This window comes from Anas platyrhynchos, chromosome 12, assembly GCF_047663525.1.
Source record: "Anas platyrhynchos isolate ZD024472 breed Pekin duck chromosome 12, IASCAAS_PekinDuck_T2T, whole genome shotgun sequence".
Lineage (NCBI taxonomy): Eukaryota > Metazoa > Chordata > Aves > Anseriformes > Anatidae > Anas > Anas platyrhynchos.
The window spans coordinates 11578604-11591739 of NC_092598.1; the positions used below are offsets into that span (position 1 = coordinate 11578604).

At 52.9% G+C, this 13136-nt stretch overlaps 1 protein-coding gene across 2 annotated transcripts in view; it reads left to right on the plus strand.

The window, feature by feature from the left end:
* CPNE2 (copine 2) overlaps nt 1–13136 on the plus strand; it is a 51282-nt gene that overhangs the window by 5327 nt on the left and 32819 nt on the right. For both annotated transcript variants that reach the window (XM_072043982.1, XM_038185438.2), the window contains one exon: nt 6819–7015. In XM_072043982.1, the coding sequence (XP_071900083.1) occupies nt 6848–7015 (168 nt within the window). In that variant the 5' untranslated portion in view covers nt 6819–6847. The remainder of the gene's footprint in view (nt 1–6818; nt 7016–13136) is intronic.

Sequence of the window (13136 nt, forward strand, 5' to 3'; positions counted from 1 at the left end):
TCTTGCTGGGTTTAGCTCTCCCTGCGTGGTCTGCTGGGCACGTGCCTCTGGGGACTATGGCCTCGTGCTCAAGTCCACGTGCATTGTCCTGTTTCCTCGCACGTAACTTCTGCAGGCAGAACTAGGCAGAACCCAGCTTTGACCCTTGAAATTAGAGAGTGCTGGAATTCGTGGCTGCAACCACACTCACCTCTGTGGCTGCTCTGGTGCCAGCCGGGCACCCCACAGCGCCCTGGTATGTGGGGTGACGTCCCCACCTTTGCTCAGCTGGTGAGCATCAGAAAATCCGCAGTGAGAATTAGTTCACCAGTGTGTTAGCTTGCCCCGTAGGGTTTCCATCCCTCTGATGGCCACGGCTGTTTTTTGGTGTGCTGTGATCTACGTTTCAGCTGACCCAGCTGGCCCACCTTTGGGGTGCCGCGTCTTCAGGGTCCGCTGTGGCCTCAGCTTCTGGGGATGGCCCAGGGCAGGGAGCAGGAGCAGTCCTGCAGGCACAGAGGTGCTCTCTCGGCCAGCCCTGACCTCTCTGAGCAGTGGGATTTGTACCCCTGGGGACCGAGGAGCCCACGCTGCACATGCAGTGAGGGCTGCCAAAAGCCACCGTGCACGTTCGATTGTTTCAGAGCAACCCAACCACAAAAAAAAAGGTGTTTGAACCCTTTCCCAGACCACTAAAGACGCCTTTCACTCTCTCCCCTGTGATATATTAATTTAGATGCCACCAAAAGGCATTTGGCTGTATGGAAACAGAGCGTGTGTCTGGGTGAAGCAGCGGGTGGCAGGGCGATTCAGCCTCTCCCTGGTAGCTCCTGGGGACAAAAAGCGGTGCCAGGACACATCTGCATTCAGAGCATGGGCTGCAAACCTGCGAGGGCCACTGGGCTTTTCATTTAAGAGCTGACACTGGAGAGGAGCTGGATGTTTCGGGTGGCTTGTCCTGCCTGGATTTGGGGGGATCTGTGTATGGAATGAAGGAGGCAGGAGGAGGACTTCAGTCTGCCTGCCGTGCAGCACCTCGGGGCTAAGTCAACATCGAAACTCCGGTGATGGCTTCACCTTTCTGTGCTCTGAAGGTGAGCTGGGACAGTGCAAGTGAAGATTGACTTCAGGAAGCAAGGCAGTCCCTGGAAATTGAGGGAAGCCAAATTTTCTGTGGCTCCTGTGCCCGGTGGCCAGGCTCTGTGCTGTCCAAGAAGAGCTGAGGTTGTGTTGTGGTTTTCCCTGGCTAAAATCTGCCTGGAAAGTCTGTTTGGAAAGTACTCTAGGGAGAGGGCTTTGGGGAAGAAGTGATGGAAATAGATAAACTGTGACCACATAAGCTTTGTTTCTTTAGAAAGCCTCTCCAGGGGGCTGTGGGGCAGCTCCTGGTGCGGTCAGCCCGTCACATCACACCGCAGCAAGGAACCACTGAGCGAGGGGAGGCAAAGGAGAGGAGAGAGAGGTGAGATGCACCCAGGGTCACGCTGGAGTCAGCACTGAGGTGGCCCCAGGCCGCTGGCCATCGTCACAGCTTGCTCGAGACGGGATTTTTTGCAGCAGCGGTGCGAGAAAACCTGCCGTCAGCACAAGCAGCAATTACCTGGCAAGGCAGCGTTCGGGATGGTTTCCATCAGGAAGGGCTTATTTGGGAGATGACACACTCATGTCATCTTGAAACCTTTTTTTTTCCTGCTGTGTCAGGCCCCTTGTGCTTCCCTGGTGGGCTGGGCTGAGGTTTGCATTTCCAGAGGTGCTGGTCTGGGGCTGCCTGCCTCTGTGCTGCCGATCCGCAGGGCTGGAGGTTTGGTGCTCCCAGCAGGGGCGTCCGCAGCAGAGGTATTTGCAGAAGAGCCTTGCTGCCAACTGGAGAGGACAGTGCTGTGGGTTTTCCCTTGCTTTTCTTCCTCCCTCTGCTCTCCCGCTGCCTCTGCTGCCTGTAAGCTCAGAGGCGTCAGGAAATCAGTGATCTTCCCAAAGGAGAGGGGTGGGGGGGCTTCCAAGAGGGACCCAGAGGGACTTGCCATGAGTCTGGTACTTTTGGGGCTGTTACAAACATACCTTGTGTTCTCTGTGAAGTTTGTTGATTTTTAGTTTAGAGAGGAAATCACTGGAGTTTGAGGGTGCTGCTAACGTTACAAAAGCCCCCCAAAATGTTTTGCTTAAAATGCTGTGAAAAAGGTGGATTGGGGTACACAAACCCAAATTCTGGCTGCTCACCCCACTGTGGCATCACCTCGAGACCTGCAGAAATGCTCTGCACGCCCGCAGCCGTTATGCTCTCCCCAGTGTAAGCCCTGCTCGCCCTTCATCCCAGTGCCGAGGAGTTATTGTTCTTCTGCTTCCCTAAAACCACACAGCTGTTTCCTGTAGTAATGCAAACTCTGACCTGGTGTGATGGTGAGAGAGTTTTATTTTTCCTTTCTCTCTCTTTTTTTTCTTTTTTTCTTCTCCTGTTCGTGCTTAAAACCACCTTACCCTGGCCATTTGGCGTGCTTCTCCCCTGGAGGAGGGAGGAGAGGATGCGTGCATCGCCCTGGGGCTCCCCTTTCTTCTGGGTGGCTGCAGCGCTTGCTGGGCACCAAATCCCTTGCTGCAGGGCGCTGTGCACACAGAGCAGCCTTGGGGGGACACAGTCACGTAGGAAAAAACACTCAAAATTATGAAGTGCAGAGATGTGTCCATCTCAGGAGGTCCTTGAGGCGTGACTTGCTGGGTCTGTGTGATCTGAGCGCACCTCTCCACCCTTCCCTTCTGAGGGCTCTTCTTCAAGCACCTGCTGTGGCCAGTGTCAGATGTTGCAGGAACGCCCTTCCCGTGTTCCCGGGGTGCAGCGTGGAGCTGGGGAGCTGGGACGGGGCAGATGCACGCCCCCGGTGGGGCTGGACCCGCGCTGCTGGGAGCCGGGCAGCCGCAGGCTGGCGTGCCTTTCAGCAGGAAGCCACGTGGCAGCGCGATAAGCACGAACCTGGCAGCTGTGATTATATGTTAGGAGAATATTTGGCTGCGGATGCCAAGTGAGTCGGAGGACTTAATTTAGGGCAGCGAATGCAGAGAGACGAGAACAAAAAATAAAAAAAAAAAGGAGGAGAGACTGGAATGTATAACGATGGAGAGCTGGCTCTGCTGCCAGCCCCGCTTCCCCCGAGTTCAAAGCATCCCATTGCCCCGGGGGAGGTACTGGATGTGTGCCATCGCCCAGCCCAGAGGTACGAGCTGCAGGGTGGCCAAGACCCATTTCTTCCCAATGTGCTTCTGCCCAGAGACTGCTCCCGGGGCTGGATGCTGAGCAATTGGGCTGGTTGTGATGCTGGGACACGCAGATGTGTCCGTGCCCTATTACGGCATCACGGATGCTTTTGGCCTCCTGCCCCATCTCTCAGTGTTACCATTGGCATTTCCGTGGGTACATGGTGAATTGTTTGGGGAGCTTACCTGGCTGAGAAAAAGACTCTTTCCTTTTATATGGGTTGGTTGTCAGGTGAATCCATCCTCTAGCCTGGTTTGCAAGCACACAGCTGCTGTGCCTGCAGAGGAAGAGGAGCAGCCCCGTGGGGCGTGGGCAGCTTGGCCCAAGGGAAAGCTCCACATCCCTCTTGCTGACTCTTTGGCCTTGGTGAGAGGTGCTCTCAGGAGCTTCATGGGCCCAAAGCTCAGCCATGTGCTGACCTGAGGGTGAGGTGCTTGGAGTGCAGCTGGGGACATTTAGGATGGGACCCATCTGCTGTGCCCCAGAACCATGGTGTTGGCACAAGGCATGGGGTGCAGCCACCTGGGTGTATCCAGAGGGACCAGAGCTGGTGGGTGATGTGAGAGGTCCACCCGTCTCTTGGGCATCTCCATCCTCGGTGGAGAGCTGGCCTCTGAGGGCCAGATGGATCAGCAGCTCCTTGGTGGAAAAATCACCTTTATCAGGGCTGTGGGGAAGGGGCTGGTGGCACCGTCCTGCTGCCTTTTGCCTTCTTGGTAGTTGCATGCTGGGCACCTGTGTAATGACACCAGGATCCCATGGTCCATGGGTGGAGGGGAGGAAGAGGCCAGTGTCCCGGTCCCTGATTTTGGGCACCTGGGCTGGGAGCAGGTCCCAGTCAGCACTGGCCACCTCTCCTCCTCTCCGTGGATGCTTCGGCTGTGAGCTTCCCGCACTGCCGGCGCTCTTGGAGGCTCAGCAGGGGCTGGAGTGCAGGCGATGCTCAGCATGCTCAGAGGATGTTTTAGTGCCAGTCAGCCCTGGGAAAAAAAGCTTTTTCCACTGAGTCATTTGCTGCCTCTGTTTTGTGTGAGGCAGCGTCGAGATCTGGGGGGAAGGGGAGATGGAAAAACCCAACCCGGATCTCCCACTCCAGCAGGACCCCATCCACATCAGCACAACTGCACAGTTTGCTTTTTGGAGGGAGTAGCAGGCAGATAGTGGCATAAATAGAACAGGACTGGCTATTTTAAGACATCAATTGCATGATCTGTGTATTAAAAAAATAAATAAATTTGTTTCAGCCACAACTGGCAGTGTGGGCTCAGAGAGGAGCAAGTGCCTGCAGGCAGCAAGGGCTCCAAGGTGGAGGGGCCAGGAGTACTTCTTCCACCTAATTCTGAAGCCAGTTTAAGAAGCCAGTGGGTATTTCTCCTCGGGGTTGCAGCAGATTAGGGTTCCTCACGTACACTGTTTGATTTCTTGTTGCTGGGAATTGGGAAGGATGGTGCTAGATGGAGCTGTTCTGGAGGGGAGCAAGTTCTGTGTGGGGCTGGGGCTTGGTGGCTGTTCTGGAAGAGGGATGGACACGTGTGTGCACAACCAGGGATGGAGCTGCCTTCTTCTGGAGAGGTTTCTGGGTTCCTCTGGAGCTGAAACGGTTGTGCCACTCCTGCCTCTTCCATGTCAGCTGGATGAGCAATGGGTTGTGATAGAGCTTGTACCACCGGGACTTAAAGCCAGGCTGCTGTTCAGCAGAAATCTTAGCAGACAGGGCAGGAAGGCTTAGCCTTGTGAGGGAGAGCTGTTTTCCTCCTTCGTGGGACTCCACGGCAGGGCTGTGGCACGCGAGGCTGGGTGCTCAGAGTGACATCCCTGCTCCCTCTGTGTCAGCAGCAGCGCCTGCTGAGACTTGTGCCCAGGGAGAATAAACAAATAATATTAATTGGGGTTTCAATGCCAAACAGCAGCAGATGGCTTATCAGGGGGAAGGAAGGTGGTGTTTGAGGTTTTGAGATAAAGCGGATGAGCCAGGAACACTCCTGACGAAGAGGGCTATGGAGAAAAAGTATTGAACCAGCTGACAGGCAGAGCTCTCTTTCCAATAGCAACCCCAGCCACAAGCATTTAGGAATATAACTTAATCTGACAATGCTACGACCTCGCTTTTTTTCCATTCCCTTTTCTCCCTTCTCTTTTTTCTGTTGGAGGCATCTTATGTTTTTCACAAGTGGACTGCACGTCAGAAAGCGAACATGTCAAGTGGGAGGTATATGGGGTTGTCATATTAATAATGGTATAAAGCTCCCATTTATCTCAGTGGAGTAGCTTTGATTGCAGACTTTTGGTAAGCTCTTCTTATAACAAATGAGTTTTTATCGAGGTCCTGTAACTCATCCTGTGCACCAGGTCATACGGTTGTCATATTGGCCTGGCTCTTCGGTCAGCCAGCAAATGCGGCTTTGTAATTACTGCCAGAGCCACTGCCACCAGCCTGGTGAAAGGCTGGGAGCAGGACTGAGCCAGAACCCAGGGTCAGAGTTTCCCTGCACCTCACCAGCCACAAGGTCTCACCCCTTTCTTTATGAAGATTTGGGGCAGAGCTCACGTCTGGCCATGGTGGTTTGGGACAAACCCATCCATCAGCAGGGACAGCCTGGGGAGTGCAGGGCTGCTGCCGTGGGACTGCTGGATCAGCTCGGGGCAGTCCAGGTGCTCCCGTGGGTCAGCTCACAGGACCCACACGTGGGAGCAAATCCCTGCACTTCGAGACTTGTTACTGCTCCCCAGCCATTCCGAAAGTGCCAGCCGATGACCAATTTTCGTGTTGAAAAGTATAATGGAAGTGTAATTTCTCCCCACAAAAGACAAATCACGCTGGAGAAAGAGACTGGGAACACCTCCCGTGCTGGGATTTGAAACTATAATTTGGAGATGTCAGCAGGAGACCTGGCAGGGTGGCGTGGCTGTGACCTCCAAATACCTCAAGTCATGTTTCGCAGCACCCTGCACAGTCAGCTCCCTCCTGTGCTGGGAGGCCTTCCTAAGCAGCCCTCAGGGTTTGTGTACCCAAGGCGTGGGTACGTGCCTGAGGCTGGCCGTGCACCCCTGGGTGGCTCCAATAATGCAGAGGTGAGGCAGGCAGGAGGGGACACCTTCTGTGATGCGGTACGGTGAATTTGTTCCAGCACAGGCTGGTTAGACGAGTTCAGTCTCCTCTCCTCCTAGTATTTGTCCATACTTGTTGGTCCTTCCACCTTCCCCTCTCTCCAGCAGAGGTGAGATGTCACAAAACCAAAGCCGTCTGTAGGCAGAGGCGATGGCCATGCTGGGCTCGCTGCCTTCTGCCAGCTCTGCTGCTGTGCCCAAGATGCTGCCTCGCTTCCTCCTGCTCTTTGGGGGCTAAACAGAAGACGTCACCTTTCCTTGAAAACCTATTATTTGTGGAGCAAAGCCACGACAGGATTTTGTTGTTCTGCTGAGCTCCCACTCAGGAAGCCTGGTACGGCACCTGTGTGGGGGTGATGACCGGGCAGGGCAGGTGCTTGACTGCCAGGAAAGCCTTGTAAATGATTTTGCATCCAGCACTTTGTGTGGCTGCCTGCCTTACTGCTTGCCCTGAGGTCTTTCTCCTTTCTCTCGTGTCCCACAGACTGCCTGGGGTTGCTGCTGCTGGAGTCCATGGCGTACACCGGGACTCCCTCGCCAGTGGGGCCTATCGGCTCCCAGTACTGCGTCTGCAAGGTCGAGCTGTCCGTCTGCGGCCAAAACCTTCTGGACAGGGATGTCACTTCCAAATCCGACCCCTTCTGTGTCCTGTTCATGGAAGTCAATGGAAAATGGGTGGAGGTAAGTCCTGAAGCTGGGTGGATTTCTGCCTCCTGTGGTTTGCTGCTCCTGATGTCTCCAAATGACACTCGTGTTTTGGGCACAAGGACAAACCTGGATTCCTAACCAGAGCACAGACTCTGTGTTGCTCATGGTTGGATCAAGCTGGGTTAACATTTCTTTCAGCATCTTTATCTTTTCCTTCCCTCTGTGCCAGAGCATAGGAGTCCTGCGATAAGGGCTCTTGTGAGGTGCTTTTAGCAAGACATAAATTCTTAAGGGTGAGCTTGCACTGAGGTCTGTGCAAGCTTTCAAGCTCCCTGAGGTTCTGCAGGTCCTGTTCCTCATCACGTTATCTCTTGACCGGGATATGCCTGACTTCCAGATGCTCCTCCCTGCAGTATCACAGTGTGTGTGTGTGGCAACCCCTTTGTGTGGCCTGAAGTGATCTTGCCATGTGTGAACTAGTCCCAGTCACTTCTCAGTGTGCAGTAAGCTGGGAGCACTTCAGATCTGGATGTCTGCAATGCTAATCCCAAGGGACGGTTAGGTATGTGAGGTCCTGCTTTGAGCCAGGTATATTTAGGGCTGAGACAAGATGAGCCGTTTCTTGGATAGGTCACAGGTAAAGTTGTTCCTTGTGCTTCTCTTGCAGAGTTGTTCTTCTAGGGAACAGGAATGTACTGGGTGAAGGTCTGGCAGGCCAGTCCTGTGGTGCAGAGCAGTCCAGGGCTGCTTGTTAGGAGTACCTCCAAAAATCATATCAAGGTCAACAGGCCTTGCTGTGAGCATTCAGCAGGCCTCAGTACAGGCTTTCAATGGGCTGAGAGGGCAGGACATGGGAGAGGAAGGAGAACATTGTGAGCTGGGTGCACAAGGAGATGTGGATCAGTTCTGATGCAGAGAGGCAGCGACCAGCTGGCAAATCCGGAGTGAATGGGAAGACTTTACAGACACTCTTCTGATGTTCCCAGCCCTCCACTTCAGCAGGATGAGGCTGCTGCTAATGGGGTTAATGGATTGAGAGGGAATTTACCCTCTGGCTGTCTGAATTATTTCATAGCATAAATGAAATGGTCTGATCCCCAAAGTTTGCTTCCAAGCAACCTGCCAGCTGGATGTGATATCCCCCTCCTGCTGGAAGTAGCACTGGAGTACACACCCCACTGCAAGCCACTTTGGGGACTGCACTTGTGCATGTTGATGCACTGTGGTTCATCCAGAGATGCTCAAACTGGCTTTAAAATTGGCTGGTAGTGACCAAGGTTGCTGCCAGCAGTGTTACTGCAGTGGCAAGAGGTTTCACTTAGGGAGGTCTCCCTTTTGGCTACAGAGGGATAGTTTCTGGGCCAAAATGCCTGCAGAAAAAATAAAAATAAAAATCACAGAATCACAGAATTAACTAGGTTGGAAGAGACCTCAAGAACATCGAGTCCAACCTCTGACCTAACACTGACACACTAAAAAACATATGTGGGTTTTATTTTATAAGTGTGATTGTAGTTAGATGGTATAAAGCTTTTTTTAGGTTTGTCCATGAGGAAGCAGATAAGCAGCACATTGAGATGTGATGGATGGGTGCAAGTAGTGGTGTTGGATACAGACCTGGTCAGCACAGCACAGAATGAGCAGCCAAGGGGTATTAAATCACCAACCTGCAACAAAAATGTCCCAATTCCCAGGTGGTCTCATTTTTCTGATATCTGAACTAATGAACTAGTGCCAAGGAGTTGATGAATCGAGGTGCATTGGATAAGGTGTCCTACAGCTGATCTTGATGTCAGCAGGGAGGGTGTGGGGGCAGACCTTGCCTTTGCCATGGTCTGTAATTAATTTTGCTCATCAGGTTGGATGAGACTAATGAGCTTTCCCATCTTGATAGGTGTCATCTCTTTGACCTAGTTGTGCTTTTCAGGAATTCCTCTTTTGCTGTCAGCAGTGTCTCAGTCCAGCAGTTTTGATTCCAATGCTTCTTTTGCAATACAAATGTGTGGTTTTGCTGGTTTTGCTCTTTTTTTTTTTTTCCCCTTCCTCTGCTATTTTTAGCTTCTTTATAATTGACGAGATAGGTGCTGGAAGCCAGCCTTGAATGGCAGATTGCTCAATGCTCTGCTGCTGTTTCAGTGCAGGTCAGCATGTGGCCCAAGCTGGAGATATGTGGAGCTCTCCAGTGGGAACGGCTGCTTCTGGTGTCCGTGTGCAGGAGATGTGTCTGGCCCCGAGCCTCCAGCACGCTGTGGGAATGGCCAGCACCCAAACCCTTGTGCCCCCACAGCCTCCTGTGCCCCCATCATGTGGTTGCAGTGCACAGCAACAGGACCCAAGGGAATGACACGGAGCTGTGACGGGGAGGTTTGGATTCAGTATCAGGAAAAAGTTCTTCACTGGAGGGTGGTTGGGTACTGGAACAGGCTCCCCATGGCAGTGGTCATGGCACCGAGCCTGCTGGAGTTCAAGAAGCATTTGGACGCTGCTCTCAGACATCCTGTCCAGTTTTTGGGAGGTCCTGTGCAGATCCATGAGTTGGACTTGATGATCCTTGTGAGTCCCTTCCAACTTGAGATGCTCTATGAATGTATGATACTGGACTGATGTATGGCAAGAGGAGGGACTGGTGATTTGAGGGGGTTGTCACAGTTGAGGCAGTTGCTCCAGGATGAATCCGTTTCCTGTCTAAAGTGTTGCCTCGAATAGCAAAGCTGAAATACAGGGGATGGACAGGGACAGGCCACAATGTGCTCAGCAGCATGCCCTCATCCCATAGCATGTGCTGGCAAGCACTGACACTGCAGGTGCCTCCTCTGCACTGGGGAGAGTGACATGAGTGACATGTTGTGGCCTTGCTTAGAACAAGGGCCTTCAGGATCCTCCCAGCCATCGTCATGCCAGCACCCGTCCCTGGGTAGTGGGGCTGCAGCGCCTGCAAATGCTGACAGCAGGGGTTCTGTTCTTCTGGCTGTCATTTTTGTTCCCAAATACAATTATTTTGTCTCACTGAGCTTAAGAAGAATTAAAAAAAATATTAATGAATCAGCCTTGGAGGGGGTGGTGGAGGGAGGGAGGAACAAAAAGCACAGGCCCAGAAGTGACATAACGATGGGTAATGTGTCAGCCTTCTGCCTGGTGCTGTCGGCTGGCAGGAGCCAGGAAAGACCTGGCCCATGACTCAGCTGTGCCCTTGCTTTTGTGCCAGCCTGAGTCATCCCTCCTTCCTGAGCCTCGGTGTGGTGGCACTGGGCACCCCTCATCTCCTCTGTTGCTGAATCTCAGAGGGGTATGGAGGCCGTCAGCTGCCAGCCTGGGGCTCCTAGGGTGTCTTTGGAGGGGAGGACGGCAGTATGGCATGGAGTCTCTGCTCCCAAATGTTCCATCCCGTGTTCCCTGCCCCTCAGGAGAGCATCTCCCAAGTGCTGGGGATGCCTGAATGCCTCCAGTAAACCTCTCCTTGGAAACTGGAGGGCTCTTCAGCTGCGTTCATTTAACGCAAGGGTTGCAATTAGAGAAACTCTCCCAGATGTGTGCTTGTTTTGTAGAACTGCTCTTGGCCGAACAGAAATCTTCAGTTAGCCCGGTTGCTAACCGAAGGCTCTTAAAAACCCTTGTGCTTTTCTGCTCCTGGGTTGCAAAGCCACTTCTGCTCTTTGCAGGGCACACAAATGTGTGAGTGTCCAGGCGAGAAGGAGGAGGCGGGAGCCCGTGGCCTGGTTGCCTCCTGGTGGATGTTGTGTGAAAAGCCCTTGTGCACAATGATTACCAGCAGGGTAGAAGGGAAAGAGCTGTACCAAACTGAAGACTGAAATATGTGCAAGAAAGCAGCTGAAGCTTGTGACTTTTTTGTGCTTCACACAGTAAGCAGGCAGCTAAACACTTGGTCAGTTGGGTGTTGACAGAAGCCTCCTCTCTCTGCAAGGGTGAACTCTCGACATGCTCACTGTGTTCCTCTTTCCCCTTCCCTGGCCCACCCGTTCCTGGTAAAGCTGGAGATGAGACCTCAAGTTACTTCCTTCAAAGCTTCACCTGGTGCCCAGGAGCTGGTTTTAATGGGGAAGGCTGCTCTTCCCTCTCTGCTGCCTGCGTGACACGGGACTCTTGTGGCACAGCCTCAGAGGTGGTGCCTCAGCCCAGCCTTGAACATAGCTCATGATCAGCCACGTTTCTGTAGCTCTTCCTTAGCAGCTTGGGCCAGGGAGTGGGCACCTAGCGTCCCTGTAATGCACGTGTCCTCAGACCCTTGATGAGGTTGCCCAGAGAAACGGATGCCTCAGCACTGGAAGTGCTCAAAGCTGAGTTGGATTGGGCTTCGAGCAACCTAATCTAGTGAAAGATGTCCCTGGCCATGGCAGGGAGTTGGACTGGGGGATCTTTAAGTGTCCCTTCCAACCCAGACCAGTCTGTTATTCTCCAGTCTCCCAGCCTGGATGTCCCCTTTCACCCAGCCCAGCAGTTTTCGTCGGGCTGGTGTATCCCTGCTGGTGTGGCAGCGTATAAGAGCATTTGAGCAGTAGTAAGTGTCTGATTTCAAGAGCATCTCCACAGTGCAGTTCCTGCTCTTTCTACATTTTTTTTATTCTCCATTTGCACTCAGAAAAAGGCTATTTTTGTTTCAGTGTAAGGGACAGCTCTTCTTGCAGAGACCTGGGCTCTTTGTATCTTTGGGTGCTCCACAACTCTACAGCACCCCAAAATGGCATGCCACTTGCCTCCAGCCTTGCCATGGATGCATTTTGGATAATGGCAGGGTGGGAAGAAGCACAGGCAGTCTGCTGTCCCCTTCTCAGCTATCCATTATCCCAAAGGGGAAGCAGCTGCCTTGTGAGCTCACTTTTCATCCTCATTTGACTTGGTCCCTGGCTTCCCAGTAGCTCAGGGAACATGAAAGGAGCTAAAATCCATCTCTGATGGACTTAATCTCATATGCTAGCCTCAAAAGGGAATTTGTATGTGTTGTGCTTGTTTGGACAAGCTCAACACTCATGGATGGCTACTGCTCCTGGTCCACCAGAAGCGTCTCTCTCAGCAGATGTTTGGGTCCCGCAGCACAGGCGGTGGCAGAGAGGGAAGGATCTGTGTGAAGCTGCATTGCTCTGACTGGTGCACAACCCGCTTATGTTGATTTATTTGATTTCCATCTCCCCGGAGGGTGAGGCAGGTGGCTATTTTGAGAATACAGCATTTACTTTAGTCTTTTCCTGGCAATTAAGACAGAGTAAGTGACCAACTTTAAAAATACTGCGATAGTTGGTATATATAGCAAACTTACCACATTTCCACTCAGTCCCTCCAAACTCTCTCCTCTATGCTGAATGAGTTCCATTGGGACTCAGAGGTATGTGTTTTCATTTTATGCTTTTTCTGTCGTGGTGTACTTATTTCTGGCTCTGCTGCTCTGGCAGGCATCCATCCGTCCTGCAGTCCACAGGTGCCAGTGCAGGAGCTGCTTTCTGTGGAGGTGTTGCCCTGGGACCTGGGTTGCGTCAGGCAGCTCAGCCTTCTCCGCTGGCTGTGTGGACTGCAGGATGAGAAGTGATGCTGGCCAGGGCTGCAGGATGCTGCAGGTGGATGTGATGGTTTTCCTTGGAGTGAGCAGCACTGAGGGAACAGCCTGGTGAGACGTGGTACAGCTGGGCTGGAGGAGAGGAAGGAGCATCTCTCCTTGTCCTGGTGGGTGCTTTAAGTGGCTTGGGGGAAGGAGAAGGGCAGATTTCCATGTTCTGGCAAAATGTTCAAAGTGTTGTGTGGAAGGACAGACCCAGCGTGAGGAGCCAAATGTGAGGTTTAGTCTGCTCTCTGCTCTGATCAGCTCCCACAACTCATGCCACGTATGTGAATTCCTTCTAAGCACAGCACTTCTTAGTCAGCAGATCTGAGATGCTCCAGGTCATGCTCTGCTGGCTGGGCTCATGCCCTGTGGGTGAGGGCCGTCTGGCCCTTGGCTGCTCACAGGATGTAGGAAGCCAATGGGCTGGTCGTGGCCACCTTTGTGCTGGTTCAGGAGGATTTTTGGGGCATCAGAGGAGGGCATTGCACCCATCAGCCTTCCTCCCACTTCTTCCTCTGCAGGGTGCATCCTGGTCATCTCCCTCTGGAAGGTTGTCTTGGAGAGCAGTGCCAAGTGTTTCTCATGGCAGTGGGAGGACATGGA